This window comes from Mixophyes fleayi, chromosome 1 (genome assembly GCF_038048845.1).
Source record: "Mixophyes fleayi isolate aMixFle1 chromosome 1, aMixFle1.hap1, whole genome shotgun sequence".
In the NCBI taxonomy this organism is placed as follows: domain Eukaryota; kingdom Metazoa; phylum Chordata; class Amphibia; order Anura; family Limnodynastidae; genus Mixophyes; species Mixophyes fleayi.
In genome coordinates this window covers 321,380,146-321,403,306 of record NC_134402.1, presented here as the reverse complement: position 1 = coordinate 321,403,306, position 23,161 = coordinate 321,380,146, and the positions used below count along the sequence as shown (strand labels likewise).

The 23,161-nt window shown below is 45.1% G+C and overlaps 1 protein-coding gene across 2 annotated transcripts; it reads left to right on the top strand.

Moving 5' to 3' along the window:
• Window positions 1–6: 6 nt before the first annotated feature.
• Window positions 7–22,981, top strand: DRC10 (dynein regulatory complex subunit 10). Of its 2 annotated transcripts, none has more exons than XM_075213782.1 (5): window positions 7–161; window positions 3,091–3,938; window positions 5,657–5,890; window positions 7,514–7,585; window positions 22,476–22,981. In XM_075213782.1, exons 2-5 carry the CDS (start codon window positions 3,192–3,194, stop codon window positions 22,773–22,775), a joined length of 1,353 nt encoding a protein of 450 aa, XP_075069883.1. In that variant the 5' UTR covers window positions 7–161; window positions 3,091–3,191; the 3' UTR covers window positions 22,776–22,981. The 2 variants fall into 2 exon arrangements, with proteins under 2 accessions (XP_075069883.1, XP_075069892.1); XM_075213791.1 differs by having other exon boundaries at window positions 7–188.
• Window positions 22,982–23,161: the final 180 nt, after the last annotated feature.

The following is a 23,161-nucleotide window of genomic DNA, read 5'->3' as shown; positions in this document are numbered from 1 at the left end:
AGCGCTGGCTGTTGGCATGCGCTGTGGAGGCAGCCTGCGATTGGAGGTGCAAAATCACCGAGTCACGTGATTAGTTTCCATAGCAATTGTACACGGAAATAGTACACAGGCAACAGAGTGCTGAAGAGCTCAGACCGAGTGCAGCCAGCGGCTTCTTGCAGGTGCAGTAACCGCTCCCCCTGACCCCTGTATGTCCTGTATGTGCCAAGGGTATAACTGAGCAGATAGAACGTTACCTATTTCTCTCGGACATATTGTCTACACTTGTTTTTATTCACATATCTCCATGTTGAGGGGTTTACCCCTTTAAATTAGCAATGTACTAAATCCCCTCCTTCCAAATATTAGTACTTTGATAGAGCCCCCACTCATTTGTTGTATTTAGCAGTGTCTATACTGTACTTACATGCAGCCAGAACCTCTCTCCCAGTCACCTTTGACACTGACCCAGCTCTCTCTAGCAGAAGAGATTCTGGGCAGTGGCTCTATCTAGGCTACATACCAACTGGTGTTTGGTGTTAAAATAATGTGCTTTCAATGCAAGGTAAGAGCATGTCAAGGATGTGAAAAATAAAGATCTATGTATCAAATGAGATAATACATATTTGCGATTCAATTGTGTTTAAGTTGTGTTGCACTATGGTGCGTTACTTTGATTGTTACTTGTCCATTTTGCAGTTGAAAACTTACGTTAATCTCAATTTATAACAAAAGCATACATAAATGCAATGTGGTTTAAATGCATTTCTATTTGCTGTTTAAAAAAACACCTTTCTAACACCAGAGGGTATGTAGCCTTACAGCTGTCATGTTATTGATCTCTTATTATAGCAAAGGTGATTCTGTCAAGATGCAAAATTGCATCTTATCGCTGAATTTGCTCCTAACTCTAAATGAGGCATTATGTGTGGAGACAGAGTGAGATATAGGCAGTGGGTGTTTGACTTTGTTCTAGCTTGTTCATATTCTAGTGAGAAGCTAAAAGCTAGGGCTTTCACCTTTAAATGTAGAACGAACCTGAAAGATATAATGCTTATTTTAAAATTGTGTATATGAAACATCTATTCATACATGTGTATGTGATAAAAGGATATTTTAGACTGTTTTAAATCCCTTGTATAAATCATGTATACAATCTTAAATGTTGCTGGGAGGGCCTCTACCCTTAAAGATTGGATTGTGAATGTTAAAGTCATCCCCCCCACTTCCAAAAACTAATTTACATGCAAATGGGGTGGCCTTTTTAAATACACAAAATTGACACATGTAATGATAAGTTAGGCCTGATGTATCCTTGCTCTCACAATTAATTTAAGACATATATGAATTTACAGTGAGCAGTATTTTAGGAGACAAAATGAAAAGGGGTTGGTACCTAAATTAGTAGTAGGCAAGACTTTGAAGTGACTTTGAACAGGTGGGCTTGCTTTGCAATCCGGTCTGTTGAGGGGGAGAGGATGAAGGGATGTTCTTCTTGCACAGTTTATCTGGGTTTCTTTCTCACCGTCAGTAACCAACTGTCAATGACCACTCCTACTGTTGACACCTTACCACCCGACATGTGCCAACTGCACAATAGTTGTAGGAGAATCAAGCTGACACCACTAGGCTCCTTCACGGTACCTAGAACCACTTACTCCTGGGTAGCTGCTATAGCGCCTTTTTGCTGTAGGTTGGCTGGTACCTCCTGAACACTTACTACGGATTATGACTGCTGGGTAGTGGGCAGAGCGTTGACACAGACGCTGGGTTCAATACAGGACAGCTGGAGTACGGATTAGAGTGTCACAAGATACAGCAGGCAATAGGCGTCAAGAAGAATCTTCACGTAAGTGAAATTTATTGCTCAAGGGTCCTGACAAGGACCTTTACACACTAGTTAGAGGTACTAGTGATATCCAGACGTTCAGATAATATAATACAGTTAAAACACAAAATATAGCTCTTGTATACTGTTTCTGACACACATGTTGGCAGGGGGTAAACCAGCCCCTTTTTCTACTTGCCACCACTACATCTGAGATATTAAATGTTTAGCATCAGGATGTAACATGTTCTCTAAACTTAACAAAATTCACACCAGTCTGTGATTTCCGAAATGACTTGTTACATTGTTCAGATAGTTTTCCTATGTTTCTATAACACAGGATGAAAGGTTAATAACCTCCTCCTGTGCATTCAAGCCAAAAAGATGTGTTGGTCACTCAGATGAAAAGGTCTAATTAGCATGGGATTTTATATTTAGGAAAGTTCAATCAATACATTTCCAATATAAAAATCAGTACATTTGCAATGATATATATTAGCGCACTGTGCCACTAATTAAAATAACTTTATACAATAAATTATTTGTAGGTGATCCAGCCACAGTGATGTTTTTACTTTTTCGACAATGCGCATTTCCAGCCGTATCCACAATTCTACAAAAGTGGTACACAGCAGAGTTTAAGCAGGAGAGATCACAATCCAGACACATTACATTTAAATACACAATGTAGTCCTCTGTAATTAAACATAGAGCTCTATCTGTGGACCTTTTCCCTATCTTAACACACATGAGACTTCCTGGTGTGATTAACATTCATACAGGAATAGTGGACAATAATTCTTTGCTTAAACTGAAACAATAGACTAGTCTGCAGGCATACACAAGATAGGAAAACAATCCCGCCTGACATATTACCACTTAAAAATTCAATATATAACTTTAACTGACATATGGGCATCCAGAGGGCTAGAAAAAGTATGTTTTGTAGTCCACAGTTTGTGAGAAACAAGGTGCAGACTCAGAGCCGTAACTTAGAATTCTAGCGCCTGGGGCGAGAAAGACAAATGCCGCCCCCCTAGCCCTCAATTTTAACCAAATTAACCTAAAATATTCCTAAATTGCGCCCCCCTTCAGCGTTGCGCCCTGGGCGGTCGCCCCTGTCTCACAGCCCTAGTTACGGCCCTGTGCAGACTGGTTGAGATGATATTAATACCTTATTTCATCACATGCTCTAATAAGCTTTTTATTGAACTTAGTCTTTACATTATTCTCGCTTTTGCTCAGTGATGTTAATAATATATTTTTATTTATTTGCTAATTAGAGTCACCCATGATTAAGCAAATATATGCAGAGAACTAAACTGTCCGGGAGAAAATAAGAGACCTTTTGTCACCTTAAAAAATTCTTAAGGCTTCTTCAGACATGGCATCAGAGGTCCTCCCTGTAACACGGTCACCGATGCTGTCCTCACCTCAGCCATCACAATCTCCTGTTGGGACTGTCGCTAGACTCCTCAAGCCCAACCAGAATAAGATGCAGCACAACATTAATAGCTTGAAGATGCTGGAGCCGGGACGTAAAAAACTATCTTCAGTAGAAACACAGAGGGTAGTGGCAGTGCTTGATGAAACAATCAAAAAGCTACAACTCGTCAGTCTGTTTGGACATGCCAATGAAAACCTGGATAGATATAGCATAGTGTTTGGTACTGAGCTGATGGGTGCTTTGCGGGAACACCAGAGACTACAGGATAGCATGCAGCGACAACTCAAACTACTAAATAAAGAAGCAGATGAAGGTGAGGAAGAGGTCGGCTCCCAATGGACCAAAAAAAACATGGCAGAAACAGTGGATGGGACTTTTGCAGCATTCCGAGAGGGAGTTAAAAGTTCGGTAAGGAATACATTGAGGTTGTTTTTGACCAACCCAACTTCCTGTGAAGCATTGAGATCTGAAAATCATGCAAGGGATCAAGCATCACAGAAACTGATCAAGATCCTATCAGAATTGAGAGGATTTCTGTATGAGATGCTCCTGACCAGTCCTCTAGAGCACAATGAGAAAATGTGTTACCTCCAAGAGATCAGTATACGTGACCGCAAAAACAGAGAACATTTGGAAACTTTGGAAGAACACCTTAATGCAGCCATTCTTGATCGTGACACAGAGGTATGCAATATATAAAAGATCATAACTTCATCACTTTTATTTTTTTGCATAGTTTGAGTGTTATATTACATTTTCCTTTTAAGAGGTCATTGATATTCGTATACTAAGGCCAGGAAGACTTCTCATACACTACTACTGACACAAAAAAAGTAATTATAGAGATCTTTAAGCAGCTCAGGGACTGTGTGTAACTGCTAGGAGAATAAACCTCTGGGTATTGGTATTTACATCATACTTGCCAACTCTCCCGGAAAGTCCGGGAGACTCACGAAATTTGGGTCAGGCTCCCGCGAGAGCTGGCATTTCTCCCGGAAATTCTCCTGGCATCCCGGAATTCACAGAGAGCGATTCTCTGTGAATCACGCCATTTTGGAGGGGACGGGGTGCGGCCAATCGCTTCATTTTGGCCCCGCCCCTTGCAACGGGAATTACGTATTCGCGGGGGCGGGACCAAAATTATGTGCTTGACCGCGCCCCGCCCCCAGTCACGCCCCCTCTACTCCCGGAGACAAGTTTCCGGGCAAGTATGATTTACATGGCGTTTGCAGAATGACACAACTTTTAAGTCCACTCACTTGATCTTCCCTTTACAGTAGAAAATTATTTTCGAGTGGAATCTGCTTTAAAAATACTTTGACACATATGAAAATGAGCTTCTTTATCAAAATTCACAACATTTATTTGTTAGATCAGTGTAAAACAGGCTGTGCTTAGGCATGATAATGATCATATGTAGGTAAAGAATAGTTTATTAGGATAGAGTGGGATGGTAAGACAAAGCTGTGTGCGGTGATAGTCATTTTCACGGTGAATACTACACCGACAAGAACATGAGCGACATAAAAATAACGATTAAGATCGGTGCGATGGTCAGTATACATCTACGTACCTTAATATAGATGTGCAGCATTTGTGACAGCTTTTATAGCCGTCACCTGTCAATTGCGAATCAAGAAAAGTCGGCGACTGGTAAGCACGTCATTCACACTGCAGACAGTACGATTGTCGCTTTTAAGGCGGCAATGGGTGGATCCCACGCCTCTATAATGTATTGTGGCATCGGATGTGAATGACGTGCTTACCAGTCGCCGACTTTTCTTGATTCGCAATTGACAGGTGATGGCTATAAGAGCTGTCGCAAATGCTGCACATCTATATTAAGGTACGTAGATGTATACTGACCGTCTCGCTGATCTTAATCGTTACTTTTATGTCGCTCACATTCTAGCCGGTGTCCCTGTCATCGGGTATACGTACCCCACCCTGTGCACGTTGGGTGCTCCTCATGGGACATTTCAGAGATCACTAAAAGGAAGACAGTACAGACAGCTCTGAAGCAGGTAGATAAGTATTTAGAAATATTAGTGGGATTAAACTTATTGAGATCTTGTTTTGTAAATGAAAAATAAGATTTTTTGTTCAGCATTTGAAACATTATAGAAATGCCATCACTAAAACAATGTTACTGAGATTTAAAGCTATTCCCTAGTCAGACTGTTTCTAGAAAACCCTATCCAGCACAAGAAGACCAGACAAGGGTGGAAACTGCGTGTGTTTTTTTTTTTTTATTGTCTCCGCAATAGCTCATATCATGCTCTGAAAACCCAGTAGGTAAAGTATTAATTGAATGGGCTCCCATATAAATGCCAATTTCCAGAATGCTGTTCTAGTTATATTAAATGTTAAAAACAAATGTATATTGCCATCTCCTGCTGCAGATTGCAAAGAAAAATGAGATTATTCGTCAGCTGAAGATCGGCCTACATCAATTGGAAAAGTTTTCAGAGAGCCAGGTGAAACGTATAATGCAGGAGGCAGAGAGTCAGCAGAAAGCAGACCAGCGGGCCTTAGAAGGGAAATCTGCAAAGCTTCAACAGGAACTGCAGCAGCTGAGATCACAGCTTAATGGAAACATTTCTGAGAACCGTGAGATAGAGCTAAGCCTCAGAAAGGTATATTGGTGTGATCATTCAGTGGACCTTTTGAGCTCTTTTAGTAAGATCATTTTATCAAAAATAATACATTAGTAAAAGTGTCTGCACACCAAGAAAAAAAGGGGGTCACCTACACAGTGGAATATAGAATGGCAGAGGAACTGTAACCCACAAATGTATCAACTTATTAGTTAACCGACAAATATTTAAGGATCTTTTACTGGAGGATGCTTGGGTTTTTATTTACTTCAAAGATCATTATTGCCTTAAAACACATTTTCCTACCACTTCTTTGACGATGAAAGGGGCTGCATTGTAGCCCAGCCAATATGGTAAATAGCATATGTGGACAATGTTATTATTTCTATTGTGAGCCCTCTTCACTTTGCCCGCTCTCCTGGCAAGTAAGAAGCAGTGCTGTACAGGACGGCCCTGGAGAGTCTCACCTTCTTTAAAGGTCAACCTATCACTAAAATTGAACAGTATAGATACATTTATTTAAATCCATAAAGGTAAAATACATTCTTCAGTGTTAGCCGGACATTTCACTGCAGCTCTGTGAAAAAGTTAAATATTAACTTGCAACTACATTACAGGCAGCTTAAACTCCACCAAGATCTGTAGAAAAGTGTCCTAATGGGATTTGCTACAAATAAAATAGCTGACATTTGGATCATTAACATTGCTGCCCTTGTGTATGAATTAGCAAAGCAAGATAGCCCGTCAGTCACTGTCTCCTTTCTAACATGACAACCTCACAATTATGTAATTAAGGAGGGTTGTGTAAATAAAGTGGATCTGGATATGCTATATATTTTTCTTTAGATGCATCCTATGGGCTTGATTCATCAAGGTACGCATACTGAGCGCAATGTGCGTTTGTTTTTAAAACTCACAGAATTCGTTCATATGCACACCAGAATTCAACAAGGTGCAGACCTGAAGATACGTGTGTTGGTGAATTCGGGTGTAGGTCTACTCAACTCTAAGACACTGCAGGATACGTGCAATACCTATGTGGAATATAAATTCGCAATAGAACGCACAGAAAAAAAAAATCACTTACTATCCCCTGTTAATAATATAGGCATTAATAATAAAAGTAAAAAAAAATACACACCCATGAAATACATTTATTAGGATGTTAATGTTTACTGAACATAAAATACATTTTTTTCAGTTGCTCCTGATTGCAAACACATGTTACAGCATGCATATGACTGTCATCACTAGTAATCAGGACTTAGACTAGCCCTGTAGCTGGAACAAGAGATGCGGCATAAAAACAAGTACCTTTCAGATGCCCAAAGCTTGAATCGGACGTGGCTACGTGCGCTCGAGTTTGCCACGCCTTTACTGTACATTGAAAACGGGCGAACACCCCTTCCCCGCCCCGTTCCCTCCCAGTAATCGTAGGCTGTATAAGTGTCCTTTTGCGTACGCAGATGAACTGACTGTTGCTGCATTTAGTTGTGTATGGTCCGGTTCTGGGAGTGCGCTAATCAAATTTGCTGATTATACGCACCAAATTGGCATTTACATACCTTGATGAATAAGGTCCTATGTTTTTATATATGTTCTCTTTTTAACAAAGCTGCAAAATAAGAATATAAAGTAATTGTCTTTCTTTTATTCTTATAGAAAAAATATAAAGTTGAGACTGAGATTGAGAACTGGATACAGAAATATGATGCTGATATGGGTGAGAAACAGGTATGAAACGGAAAAAGTTAATTCAGTTGAAGACATTTCACTCCATTGGCTTTCATGATACAATTCTTTCCAGGTTCACTTCCTACCTATCAAATCGCTCCTTTAATGTCTCTACCTCTGGCACATCGTCCTATCCACCCTCTCAATCTGTTGGGGTTCTTCAGCATTCTGATATTGGTTCTCTGCTTTTCTCACTGTACGCCTCTTCTATTGGGTTACTAATTCGCTCACTCAGCCTCCAGTACCACATCTACGCTGCCGACACTCATATTTACCTCTCCTCTTCTGTACTATTGTGTGGAACCAACTGTCTCTCTTCTATCTACACATGGATGTCGCAACACTACCTAAAGCTCAACATATCCAAAACTGAGCTCAACATCTCCCCCCCCCCCACCCCTTCCTACAGTCTCCACCTTCCTGTCAGTAACACAATTTCTCAGTCTCCAGAGCTCACTGCCTTGGTGTCACACTTGACTCCCCCTCTGCTTTATTCCTCACAGTCTATCACCCAGTTCTGTCACCTCCACCATATTGTGAGAAAATGCCCTTTTCTTACATAAGATGCTACCAAAATTCTTATCCACTCTCTCATCATATCCCACCTTGACCACTGCAACCCCTCCTAACTGGCCAAAGACACACACACCAGACAATTAACCTACTAGTATGTTTTGGAGTGTGGGAGGAAACAGGAGCACCCGGAGGAAACCCATGCAAACACGGGGAGAACATACAAACTCCACACAGATAAGGCCATGGTCGGGAATCGAACTCATGAGCCCAGTGCTGTGAGGCAGAAGTGCTAACCACTAGGCCACTGTGCTCCCATGTCTTCCAGAATCATATTCAAATTACTCACCCTCAATAACTCCACCCCTTCATACATCTCAAGTCTCATCTCAGAATACTCCTTCTCACCCGCTTAGATCTACCTGCGCCTCATCTCTGATAGCCACCTCTCACTCCCGCCTACAAGACTTCTCATATGCTACCCACCAATCCATGTCTGATCAGACCCTCCCACAGCCATCATATTAAGCGCTCTCTGAAAACTTCTCTCTATTAGAGCTAACACTACTCCCACCAATACTACCCTCACAACTGTCCCAATCTCAACTCTGAGCCACATATGTTCCTCTTGTCTCATCTGTACTCTCTTTGAATTAGAATGTAAGCTCTCTCATGAGCAGGGCCCTCCCTACCATTTATTTTCTTCTTCGTTTTTGTTTACCTCACATGTCCCTGTTTATGTATTTCGTTTTGCCCACTGTCTGTTGCTTTAGAGCAATGTGTAGCCTTACAAATCAATGCTACTAATAGGATTTTTTTCTCACCGTAAAATCTGTTTCTCTGACTCCATTGGGGAACATTGTGAGACATTGGGGTAGAGGAGGTGGTACTAGGAGTTTAGGCACTTACACTTGTTTAATTCACACACTCCTCCCCTACTATGCCTCTCCTGTCCTTCAGATACCTCAGTTTTGTATTACCAAGTGTATGAGAAAAAGGCCAACAGGGCCAAAATAGAACCTAATAACCATAAACGAACAGAACTATTTACAGAACAAGGGAGGGTGCGCAGTGTCCCGCAATGAAGTCAGAGAAATAGATTTAACGGTGAGTAAAAATCCTATTTTCTCTTTCCTACCATTGGGGGACACTGAGACATTGGCGATATACCAATGCTGCCCTAAGGAAGGGATTGCTCTGGAACGGCTGCGTGCAATACCCTGTGCCCAAAGCTTGCATCAGCCGATGAAAAGCCCTGCAACCTGTAAAATCTTGAAAATGTGTGGACAGACGACCACGTTGTTGCTCTGCACAACAGCTCCGCCGAAGCACCACGACGTGTCGTGCAAGAAGTGCCAACAGCTCTAGTACAGTGAGCTGTCAAAGTCACAGGGACAGGCCAGTACGTAAGCTAGCCAAATGACGGCAGTGATCCAGCGAGCAAGAGACTGTATGAAAGCTGGCCAGCTCCGCTTATGAGCATCATAAAGGACAAAGAGATCCTTAGTCTTATGGACAGAGGCCGTGTGCTTAACCAAGCACCGAAGAGTCCGAACCACAACCAGTAATTGAAACGTGTCATCCAAAGAGGCAGAGGAAGAATGAAAAGCTGGGACCACAATCTCCTTATTTAAGTGGAACCTGGATACTATCTTCAGAAAACAAAAGAAGGCTTTGTGCTAAGCACCGCTCGATCCTCATGGAAAATTAAGAATGAGGGAGTGTAACAAAGTGCACCCAATTCCGAAACCCTACGAGCTGACGCGATAGTCAGAAGGAACTCTGCATCCAGTGGTTCAAATGGGGCCAAGGTAAGTGCATCGAGCACCAAATTTAGATCCCATGGCTCCACAGGATGAACAAAGGGGGGCTGAACGACAAGAATCCCCTGAAGGAATGTCTGAACATCCCTGAAGCCTGCGCTGAAAATAAATGGGGAGTGCCGAGGCCTGAACCTTAAGGGACCCAAGGCGAAGCCCCTTATCCAGGCCGACCTGCGAGAAGGATAACAGACTAGGAAGGCTAAACCTGGATGTGTAAAAACCCTGGGATTCACACCAAAGGATGTATGCCCTCCAGACACAATGATATATGGCAGAGGAAGATAACATTCTGGTCCTGATCAGGGTCCCAACCACCTCCTGTGGAAAACCTCTGGCCTTAAGAATTAGGGCTAACCAGCCATGCCGTCAAAGCTAACAATCTAAAGAGTGGCAGAGAAGAGGCCCTTGAACCAGAAGATCTGGCCGCATCGGTAGATGGAAAGGAGTCAACGCTGCCAGTCCCAGAATGTCTGAGAACCATGCCCTGCGAGGCCAGTGAGGGGCTATCAGGATTGCGGGAACCTGTTCTCTTTTTTAACTTTTTAGCACCTGCGAGAGCATGGATATTCGGAGGAACAGGTACACCAGCCAGAAGTGCCATGGAATTGTCATGGCATCTGTGAATCCCGCCTGAGGTACTCAAGACTTTCAGCAGTACAGAGCCACCTGATAATTCAGTTTGGACGCCATGAGATCAATGTCTGGCATGCCCCAGCGCTCCACCAGGAGGACAAACACCTTCCTGTTTAGAGACCATTCCCTTAGGTGAACCACCTGTCTGCTGAGGAAGTCGGCCTCCCACTTTTCCACGCTCGCAATGAATATGGCTGATATTTTGGGAACATGACCCACACCATGGTCTCCCGCATGGCCCTTGCGCTGCGAGTTCCTCCTTAAGGTAAGTTGCGGTCGTGGCATTGTCTGACTGAATCTGTAGAGGCCTTCCTGACCGGAACCTCTGGGCCTGCGTCAACACCCTATACACTACTCTGAGCTCCAGGACGTTTATTGGGAGAGCCGCTTCCTGGGGGGACCGAAGACCCTGAAATCTCAGGGATCCTGTTACCCCGCCCCAACCTGATAGACTTGCGACTGTTGTAACTAGAGATGCTCACTGACCCCCGTGAAGTGGTTTTGGATCTAGATTAGCTTCGTGTTTTGGCAAAACCATCCTCGTGTGTTTTGGTTTTGGATCTGTATTTTTTTCGAAAAATTGCTAAAATCCCATAATTTTGCTCTTTTTTTTGATGGTACATTATTATTAACCTCAATAACATTAATTTCAATTCATTTGCAGTCAGTTATGACCACCTCACAGGTCACAATATTATTTTCATACACTTTTGGACAAATACTGCAGCGATCTGGCGACAGAGCAATGACTCAAACACACGGCAGTTCCTACCACATCTAGGACACATTGGCAGACAGCAGTGGCAGAAAAGAAAAGTGGGGCAAGATGGAATTGTCCTTGGATCATGAAACCAGTTATGGTTCATTTGATCGCTCTACCTGTTTCTTGGAAAAGTGAGGTAATTCTACAACTAATACATGGCAATGAGCACTACCCCCCCCCCCCCCCAAATGTTGTGCTGAGTCATTTGCATCATCAATGGGTGTCCAAGATTTTTGCTATGCACACAACAGTATATAGCACATGTAGGTAACATTGGCACACAGCGGTAGCTGAAAGGAAAACTGGTGCAAAATGGAATTGTCCTTGGGCGCTCCCACCCACCCTTATGTTGGATCTTAAAAAGGACATGCACACTTTAACAAACCAAGCACTTCAGCCACAAAAGTGCCACTCCTTGTGACTGAAGTGCTTGGTTTGTTTGGGCCCCCACAAAATAAGGTAACAATAATCTTGAGCCACCTAAGGTAACAGTGGTGTTCATGAACTCTACTGTGGCAAGATGTTGTCATCATCCTCAGCCTCAACCTCACCCTCATCAGTTTGTACATCATCCTCACACATTATTAATTAATCACCGCTGGAATCCACCATTACAGAAGTCTTGGTATGTTGATGTAATTGGTGGGAAAGGCCTTCCTCATGGAAGATGTAGTTCATTTTTACGAACATCATCTTTTCCACATTTTGAGGAAGTAGCCTCCTAAGCCGATCGCTGACAAGGTTCCCGGCTGTGCTAAAAACTCTTTCCAAGTACACACTGGAGGGTGGGCAGCTTAGGCAATGTAAAGTGAATTGGTACATGGGTCTCCAAATTCCCTTTTTTTCCTCCCAGTATGTAAAGGCACTGTCTGATATGTCTATTTCTATGCTGTCGTGAAAATAATCCCCCACCATCCTTTGGACGTTGATAGTAGGATCAGGTGGAGTTACGGCAGAGGTTTCACGTTTTTTTGGTCAATTCTTTTAGACCAGACTTCAAAATTTGGTGCAGAGTCATCTGCATCATCCCTGGGTCTCTTGGGAAAGCTAAGTTTTTTTTCCTAGCAGTAGTTGTTATTATTATTATTATTAATTTTTATTTATAAGGCGCCACAAGGTGTCCGCAGCGCCGTACAGAGACAAACAAATTACAATACAATGGGAGACAGCACAGCACAGTACAGTAAACAGTAAGCACAGCAACTCAGTAAGCTCAATGCACAGCTAGAGAGGGCGGGGAAGGGGGAGGTAGGATCCGCAAATGACGGGGCCCAAGAAGGAGGGCGCGCAAGACAGGGAGACCCCCAGGGGGAGGAGGAAGCGAGAGTGGACGTGGAGTGGAGCCTCCAGGAGGAGGGCTAAGTAGCTGGAGAGCAGAGTTAGAAGTGGTGGAAACAGGAGGAGAGATGGCCCTGCTCAGAGGAGCGTACAATCTAAGGGGAGGGGTGGACAGGCAGAGAGACGCAGGGGAGAGAGGGAGAGTAGGGGGACGGAGGCAGAAGATAAGGTAGCAAGTTAAGTAGGAGACAGAAAGGCTTTAAGAAAAAGGTGGGTTTTTAGGGCCCGTTTGAAACTGGACAGATTAGGGGAAGTACTGATGGAGGGAGGGAGCTTGTTCCAGTGGAGGGGGGCAGCGCGGGCGAAGTCTTGGATACGCGCGTGGGAGGAGGTTATAAGGGGGGAAGAGAGGCGACGGTCAGAGGCAGAACGGAGAGGGCGGGATGGAGCATGAATAGAGAGGAGGGTGGAGATGTAGGCCGCAGTGGAGTTGGCGAGGGCCTTGTAGGTGAGTGTGAGGAGCTTAAAGAGGATTCTGAAGGGGAATGGGAGCCAGTAAAGGGCTAGGTAGAGGGGGAGACAGAAGAGGAGCGGCGAGAAAGGAAAATAAGCCTAGCGGCAGCGTTAAGAACAGTTCGAAGGGGGTCGAGATGAGAGTGGGGGAGGCCAGTGAGGAGGAGGTTGCAGTAGTCCAGGCGGGAGATGATCAGAGAGTGGATAAGGCATTTGGTGGCATCTTGGGAGAGGAAGGGCCGGATGCGAGCGATGTTACGCAGCTGGAAGCGGCAGGATTTAGCAAGAGAGAGGATGTGGGGGCCAAAGGAGAGAGAGGAGTCAAGGATGACACCAAGGCAGCGAATTTGGGGGACAGGGGAGATAGGGGTGTTGTCGACAGTGATGGAGAGGTCAGAAGGGGATGAGGTATGAGAGGGAGGAAAAACTATGAGCTCAGTTTTGGCAAGGTTAAGTTTGAGGAATCGAGAGGACATCCAGGAGGAGATGGCAGAGAGGCAGGTGGACACCCTAGAGAGGAGGGAGGGAGAGAGATCAGGAGATGAGAGGTATAGTTGAGTGTCGTCAGCGTAAAGGTGGTAGCTGAAGCCAAAGGAGCTGATGAGTTCACCCAGGGAGGAGGTGTATAGAGAGAAGAGTAAGGGTCCCAGAACAGAGCCCCGAAGGACCCCAACTGGAAGGGTGGACGGGGGGGGGGGAGAGAGACCCAGAGGTGGTGACAGAGAAGGATCGGTGAGTAAGGTAAGAGGTGCACCAGGACAGGACTGGGCCGGAGAGGCCGAAAGACTGGAGGGTGTGAAGGAGGAGGGGGTGGTCAACGGTGTCAAAGGCTGCAGAGAGGTCAAGGAGGATGAGAAGGGAGAAGTGGCCCCTGGCTTTAGCAAAGAGGAGGTCATTGGTGACTTTAGCCATGGCAGTTTCAGTGGAGTGGAGGGGGTGGAAACCAGACTGGAGAGGATCAAGGAGGGAGTATTCAGAAAGGTAGGAGGCTGCAGACGAGCCTCTCGAGAATTTTGGAGGCAAAAGGGAGAAGAGATATGGGGCGATAGTTTGAGAGAGAAGTGGGGTCGAGATTAGGTTTCTTAAGAATGGGGGATACGAGAGCATGTTTGAAGGAGGAAGGGAAGATGCCAGTGGAGAGGGAGAGGTTAAAGAGATGAGCGAAGTGGGAGCAGGTGGTGGGGGAAAGGGAGCGAAGAAGGTGGGAGGGGATGGGATCCAGGGGACAGCTAGTGGAGGGAGGGGAGGATGAAATGAGAGAGTGGACTTCCTCGCCGGTGGTGGGACGGAAGGAGTGGAGGGGAAGGTGGTTGGGGGTGGAGGACGGAAGAGTGGGTGGGGTGGAAGAGAGAGTGGAGGAGGAGATTTCAAGTCGGATGGCCTCGATTTTAGAGGAGAAGAAGGAGGAGAAATCGGAGGCAGTCAGGGAGGGGGGAGGGGAGGGGGCCAGGAGAGTGCTAAAGGTGGCGAAGAGGCGGTGGGGGTTAGAGGACTGGGAAGAGATGAGGGATTTAAAGAAAGATTGTTTAGCGAGTGAGAGGGCAGAGCTGTAGGATGAAAGGATGAATTTAAAGTGGAGGAAGTCAGCCAGGGAGTGGGATTTTCTCCAGTGACGTTCGGCTGTACGGGAGCATTTTTGGAGGAAGCTGGTAAATTTGGAGTGCCAGGGTTGGGGTTTGGAGCAGCGGGGGTGGACGGAGTGGGCAGGGGCGACCGCGTCCAGAGCGGAGGTGAGGGTGTGATTGTAGAGGGAGACCGCCTGGTTGGGGCAGGCCTGGGAGGAAAGGGGAGAAAGGAGGGTATCGAGAGAGGAGGACAGAGAGGCAGGGTCAAGAACATCAAGGTTGCGTATGGACAGAGTAGGTTTGGGCAGGGGGAGGGGAGCAGGAGAAGAGGAGAGAGAGAAGGAGAGGAGATGGTGGTCGGATAGAGGAAAGGGAGAGATGGAGAAGTCGGAGAGACTACATAGGTAGGAGAAGACAAGATCAAGGCAGTGGGTAGAGGAGGAGGTCCATTGGGTGAGACCAAGGGAGGAAGAGAGGGTGAGCAGTTTGCTGGAAGCAGGGTAGGTGGGGTTGTCCATGGGGATGTTAAAGTCACAGAGAATGATCGAGGAGAGATCAGAGGAGAGGTGGTGAGGAAGCCAGCTAGCAAAGTTGTCAAGGAAGAGGGAGGTGGGGCCAGGGGAGCGGTAGCTGACAGTGACGCGGAGGTGGATGGGGTAGAAGAGGCGGATGGAGTGAGCTTCAAAGGAGGAGAAGGAGAGGGAGGGTTCAGGGGGAATAACACGAAAAGTACAGGTGGAAGAGAGGAGGAGGCCAACTCCATCGCCTGAGTAGTTGAGAGAAACTGAAGGAGGAGACGTCGTAATGTCACGTAACACTTGAGCTGTCATCTTGCTCACCAGGAGCTCCTTGCATCTCTTCAGATCTGGGTCAGTTGGAAACAAAGAGAAGACATAGCTCTTAAACCGAGGATCAAGCACAGTCGCCAAAATGTAGTGATCCGATTTCAAGATTTTGATAACTCTTGGATCCTGGCGAAGCGAATAAAGTAGTTGATCTACAAGTCCGATATAGCGGAATTGCTTTGTTTAATCTCCTCTTTCAGTTTCTCAAGCTGCTTTTCCAAAAGTCTAATTAAGGAAATAACTTGACTCAAGCTTGCAGTGTCTGAACTCTTTACATGTGACTACTTCAAATGGTTTCAGCACCTTGCACAACACAGAAAGTATTCTTCACTGCGCTTGACTAAAATACATCCCCCCCTCCTTTCCCAATGTCATGGCTTGTAGAGTAAGCGTGGATGGCTTTTTGCTGTTCCTCCATACGCAGCATATTCAGGGTGGAATTCCACCTTGTCCCCCCACCTCTTGCTTCAGTTGGTGGCAGGGCAAAATAAATTGCTCTCGCAGCTGATGCAATCTCCTACACGCTGTTGCCGTATGCCGGAAATGTCTAGATATTTTACGGGCCACAGACAGCATCTCCTGCATGTCACTGTCATTTTTTAAAAAGCTCTGCACCACCAAGTTTATTGTGTGAGCAAAACAGGGAATGTGATGGAATTCACCCAGCTGTAATGCTTTCACAATATTGGTGTCGTTATCAGAAATTACATATCCTGAGGAGAGTCCAAGCAGGATAGGACATGTTGCAATGACATCCCTTAGTTTTTGTAACAGATTGTCAGCTGTATGCCTCTTAGTGAAGCTGGTGATACACAGAGTAGCCTGCCTCTGACAAATGTGACATACTTGGGTACATACTGCTGCTGTTCCTGCTGGTGAAGGCGCATCACCAACCAAGTGGGCTGTCCCAGTCATATAATCTTTAATTTGCCCAGTTCCGCTTGTCCACATATCTGTGGTTAAGTTTACAGTGTGTGTTACGGCTCACGCCTCCAGGCATCAACTCCTAGAACCGCTTCAGAGGTCTTCACCTATAGGAACCGCTTTTCCCGTAGAGCTAGATGCGCTCACAGGTACTCTGATGCCCCCAGGTCTTGTACTCTAGTAGTAGGAGCTGATACCTGAGAACGTAGCGCAGGTGAACACAAAGGTGGAGTGAAAATACTGGCAAGAATAGATAGTGGTAGCTGGTAAAAGCAGCGTCTAAGTCCAGACCAGAGGTATAAAAGGTCACAGGTAACAAGGCGGTGTCGAGGTCCAGGCTAGAGGGTCAGGGTCACAGGCAATAGGGAGAGTCAAAAATCCAGGCAAAAGGTCAGGGGTCACAGGCAATCCACAAAGTCAGAATCCAGGCCAAGGTCAGCAACGGTAATCAACAGAGACTAGCAGGAAGTGTAGAAAAAATACTGCAGGGTAGTGTGCTAGCAGCAGGGACTATAACCGGCAGGGGAGGATTGCCCCTCCCTGCCTTATATACAAGTAGTGGCCAATAGGAAGAGACTGATGCCCCTGGTAATATGATTAGCCACCTGGCTAAACCTTAATTAGTGCACGCGCCCGCTGCCCTGGATGCGGCGCTACACAGACAGAGCGTTCCGACCGTTGTCCTGGCAACGGCCGGGACAACCCGGAAGTGACGTCCCGGTTGTCATGACGACGGCCGGGACGCTGAACTATGGGGCAGAACGAGACGTGGCTGTGTCTGGAGCCGTCGCGGCTCGTGACAGTGTGTAGGCATTTTTCAGCCCAATAATAACATTTTTACGAACCTTCTGGTATTGGTGAGGAATAGCTTTTCTACTGAAATGGTGTTGTGATGGAATTTGGTAACGGGGATACAAGACCTCAAGTAACTGTCTAAAACCAGCTGCATTAATGGTGGATATTGGACGCAGACCTAATACGAGCATAGTCGCCATGGCATCTGTGATTCGCTTTGCGACTGGGCGACAGCTTTCATACTTGCTTCCTGTTGAAAAGGATTGTTTAACAGTCAATTGTTGTAAACTACTAGTAGTCTTCTTCTTGGAATGCTTCTGGGATGAAGATTCACCCTCAACAGCAGCAGCAGTGGGACTAACGCTCAAGAATTGTTCAGAGGAATCAAGGATAGTGCAAGTCATCTAGCCTTAGCAACTTGAATGCAGAGCTAACTCTGATCGCACACAACATTATATTGATGAGGATGGTGTTGTGGGTATAGATTGCAGGCGTCGGGATGTAGGTGAGAGAAGGGTCCTAGCTGATAATGGACTGCTTGTTGTTATTTTTTACCATAACTTTCTGATTTTCTCAACACCTTGCCATGAAATCGCGTCAAATGGCGTAACATGGATGAGGTTCCTAGATGGTTAAGGTCCCTCCCTCAACTGACTGTGGCTTTACATACACTACAAATGTCTAGACAACTGTTGGCAGGATTTGGGTAGAAATAATTCCACACATAAGAAGTGGCTTTTTTGGTCTTATGTCCAGGCATGACAATGGCCTGAACTGCCAGAACTGCTTCCACTGGTGCAGGACTTACACAAACAACATCATCCCCCTCCTCAACATCCTCATAAGCGCCCTCGTCGGCTACACAGGCTAGACTCGGGCTGTTCAGGCTCACATCAGCAGAAATACTGAAAGGGGTCTTCTTTATGGGTACACTATCAGAATGGTCATGATTACACATAGCACTCGTGGATGGACTCTCCTCAGGGATTGGTGTCCTTTCTGAATCCGAGCATACATTTTCCTCTAATGCCTTACTGTTTTCTTCCAGCTCGGCCTTTACATGTAAAAGTATTTGGGCACCACTTTTGGAGTCCGAATTACTTGGTCTTGCTTGGTCATGAGTGACCTTACAAGAAGATGCCTCAGTAATGGTTTTAGATCTCGCACTCATAGAGAAAGGTGAAGGCCTCATTCTTTCTTTGCCACTCCGTGTGTAGAATGTCACGTTGGCAATTTTTTTTTTTTCGGCAGATAACTTTGCTTGGATTGCAGCTCTTTTTTTCTTGACCACTGTAAAAGGTGTTTTTTTTTTAGATGTTTGTTTCCCTGACTTAAAAAGACTATGTACTTTTACATAGGCTTTACCAGATGACGTATAGGGATTTCTATCATCAGCCATATTGGGTCTAAACAAACTACCTGCCGCTACATAAGCTGAGTGGAGGGCCTGGTCACACTTTTTATCAGTGGAATTCCTCAAGGAAAACCCCCTCCTGCGGGAATAGCCGAAGAGGAGGACAAACGAGCTACAGAGGTGTCAACCCTAGGGTAAGCCTCCCATTTAACAGAGTCCTCTGTCGGGAGAGGGTAAAGTGACTTAAATCTGTCCGGCGTGAAAATTTGTTTATTTGGCTTCTGCCAGGCATCAGACACTATGTCCATCAACTGCGGGTATGGTGGGAAACAGGCTACCTGCGACTTAGTCCTTTAAAACAGAAAGAATGCGTATGGAGCTGTAGGCTCCGGTTCTGCAAAACTTTAAGTATGTCTGATGCCTAAAATGAGGTTATCCACATTATGAGTGGATGCAGAATCTACAGAGCTAACTGTATCTTCCACCTGCAAAACAAAATCCAATTCACCATCCTCTGTTGAGAAATGGTCTGAATCCTGATCTTGCCCCTGCACCGCCTCTGAAATAATTTTCTTGTCCCTATGAGGGATGGTAAGCAAGCGTTCCGCTCCCTGAGGGGATTCCGACTGTGAGGATGTGCCTGCAACAGCCTGAGAGTGTGCAGAACTGTGAAAAATGGAAGCTTCACATACCTCCATAGACTGCAACATCACGTTAGTGAGCTCGTCAATGTCTGTTGCCAGTGATCTAGCCCAGAGCAGTTCCTCCAGAGTTGCTGACACCTGAGTCTGAGCACGGCGCTCTTGGACCTCGGCTTCGCAAACCGTACAAAGAGCATCTTGGATAGGCTGTCCAAAACATAATTTAGAATTACATTTGGCACATGTATAATATAGTACAGACATACCAGTGGGTGTCTGCTGAGGAATAGTCCTTATTCTTGGAAGTTGGAAGTCCCCTTTGCAGACATAATGAAATGTAAAGGCACAAAGTCGCAATACCAAGTCTTTTATATCTAATATATATAAGCCTAGCGGCGTGTGTTAGTGTGTGTGGAAAAAACTATTTTCTCAGAAAGGGCTCATCCAATTGACCTGAAATTTGGTATACTGACATTATTTGACAAAAAAATTATAATAGTGAAGTCCGTTAACTTCCATCATCCCCCCGTGGGAGGGGTAGTAAAGGCTAAAATTACCAGTTGAGGGCTCAAACTCTTGACCGTGTGGGTATTTATTTACCAGAGCCTGTGTTTGGTCATGGACAATTGTATGTCGCATTTTCACGAGTACGGAGAAGCAGTGATGTGAAAGTGCAGGTTATGAATACTGCCCTTCAAGGAAGACTGATTGAGCACAGCGATAAGGTGTTTAGCAGAAACGTTGTGTATCGAGAGGTTTTAGAACAGTAAGACGATGGAGATTAAGGATGTGGCGATGAAGGATGAGGTGATGGAGAAGAATGATGAGGTGGTGACATGTGGACAAAACCACGTTAAAAAAGGGCGCTTACGTCGGGAAGTAACGCTCTTCCCCTGAGGAGGCCTGGCCTAGCCCCAAATGCATGACAAGAACCTTTTTAACACCTTAAGTAGCTTGATTTGACTAGAATGCATGAGTATCATGCACGGGTTAACGTGTGTGTGTGTGTGTGTGTGTGTGTGTGTATATATATATATATATTATATATTATATAAAAATTAGATCCTCTCTGCAGCATAATGGTATTACCAAGTCTATATATTAAGTATTAGACTCCAAGTCCCCAGACTCTGAAACAGTCCTAGTCTATGTCCAAATAGAGACTGAACAAGTTTAACTTCGTTTAAAAGGCTACAATAAATAAAACAATACAGAGGTAGCGGCAGAGGAGAGACAGAGTCGTTACAGCGTGCAGCACGATGTCTCTCTGTGTCCCAGTCTCCAGCAATGGCCACCGCCCGCGCCAGGAAGCTGAGCTAATTGCCTCCTTTGGATTGCGATCGCTTCGCTATCCCCCCTGCTCGTTGCTCTCTCTGGTCCATGAGAGAGGGGGGCAGGGAGAAGAGGCTACTGCAGCTTCACTCCCGCCCGTACTATAGATAGTGACCTCGGCCGTCTATATAGCCGTCCTAATTTTAGTGCTGGCTGTGACTAACTGCTGCCTGTATGGTAGACTTATATTTTGTGGCCTAACTGCTCGCTTCTAGGGGAAAACTGCCGGCAATGTTGCTAGGCAAGTGAGCCAGGCTGCTGCTTACCTTGTGCAAGGACCCAGAGTGAAGGAAGACGACAGGCTATTCACCCCTCTGGGTCTTAGGATTGATCCGAAGACCGGGGCAGCATGATGACTTAGTGGTTAGCACTTCTGCCTCACAGCACTGGGATCTTGAGTTCAATTCCCAACCATGGCCTTATCTGTGTGGAGTTTGTATGTTCTCCCCGTGTTTGCGTGGGTTTCCTCCGGGTGCTCCGGTTTCCTCCCACACACCAAAAACATACTAGTAGGTTAATTGGCTGCTAACAAATTGACCCTAGTCTGTGTGTGTGTATGTTAGGAAATTTAGACTGTAAGCTCCAATAGGGCAGGGACTGATGTGAATGAGTTCTCTGTACAGCGCTGCGGAATCAGTGGCGCTATATAAATAAATGATGATGATGATCCCCGCGCTGTAAAGGAATTCATAATAAAAACCTAAAACTAACAAGTATAGGCAGGAGCCTATACCTACGTGAGCTATCTCCTAGGCGCTTAAAAAAACTGAGGGACATAGTAGGGGAGGAGTGTGTGAATTAAATAAGTGTAATTGCCTAAACTCCTACTACCACCTACTATACCCCAATGTCTGAATGCATTCCTCTGTACACACAAAGTTTTTCAGCACAAGTTCAGCTTAGTTAGGAAATTAATTAGAACTGAATTTCACATCCAGTGCCAAGTTATGTCATAAAATAAAGAAAAAAATAATGTGTTCTCCTATTTGTTAGCAGAGTATGTGCAGCAAATTAAATCAAGTGGTTATAAACCGCATAAAATAAAAATGCAAACCTACTTGAGTAAGTTGGTACTACCTGCCCAAGATTAACTTCCTACCAAAGGCCCTGCTACCATAGTAGCGCATTAAGTCTGGCTGACCCGAGCACTCCTCTGTAATCATGGATGTTGCCCTGGGTAGACAGTTACCCTATGCTTGGATGTCTGAGAGGATCAGGGAAGGCGCAGAAGGGGGGGGGGGGGGATATATACAGGGGTATGACACCTCCCTTTCTATTGGTTTTGGAAGATGGGGACATATTAATTACAAGTTAACCCGTGCATGATACTCATGCATTCTAGTCGAATCAAGATACTTAAGGTCTTAAAAAGGTTCTTGTCATGCATTTGGGCCTAGCCCAGGCCTCCTCAGGGGAAGATCGTTACTTCCCGACGCAAGCGCCCTTTTTAATGTGTGTTCATGAGGTAAAATTACCTCACGAAAATGAGTTTGACCCCTTAACTCGTAAATTTAGCCTTTACTACCCCTCCCACGGGGGGATGATGGAAGTTAACTGACTTGACTATTCTAATTTTTTTGTCAAATAATGTCAGTATACCAAATTTCAGGTCAATTGGATGAGCCCTTTCTGAGTAAATAGTTTTTTCCACACACAAACACACACTAACACACGCCTCTACACATGTGTGTTCATGAGGTAAAATTACCTCACGAAAATGAGTTTGAGCCCTACCGAATTTCAGCCCTTTTTGAATTTTTTCCCCCACACACACTAAGAATTTAGTAGGTCAGTGTATAACTCTGCCCAGCAGGTGGCGCTGCAACTTGGTTTTTTTTTCCCACACAGAGACAGACAGACGCCACTAAGCATTTATATATTAGATTATCCTTCTGTCTTTTTAACCACCAGGCTGAGCTGGAGGAACTAGAGGCGGTGTATGAAGAAGAGAAGGGTCAGCTGGCGGAACTGAAAGAGAAGCTGGAAGTGGCGGAGGTAGAGTATGTCCAGATTGTGGAGCAAAGACGCCTGGCACAGTTGAGGAAGGAGGCAGCAGACCAGGAGCAGGCTAATAAGATTCGGGCTGCCACAATTATCCAAGCACATTGGAGAGGATTCCAGGTACGCAGGAAAATGAAATCGAAGAAGAAGAAAAAAAAGAAAGGGAAAAAAGCAAGTGGAAAAGGGAAGGGCAAGAAAGGCAAAAAATAGGGGGAACTATTACACTGTGTACAAGCATATTTTCTGTACACCAACATTTTTATTACAAGCAAAAAGGCATCTATAAAAGTAGACTTTCAGCTTTACCAGTTTTTCAATTAAAGCTCATCTCACCATTTTTAAAGTTCTTTACAATTTCCATTTGTATTTGAAATGTACCTAAACTCAGACAATTATTAAAGTTACGATGTTCCCTATGTTGTTTTACGTGTGTTTCTGTCTAACTAAAGGCACATCCACCCATATACAACACTTCTGCTGGTTCACATGTGGGTTGGGGGAATCATTAACGCTGGAGTTCTTCTGCTGACGTTACAATACAGCTGTCACAGTCCCCAACCCGGAGATGCACGAGTATAGGTTGTTTTTGTTTTCTT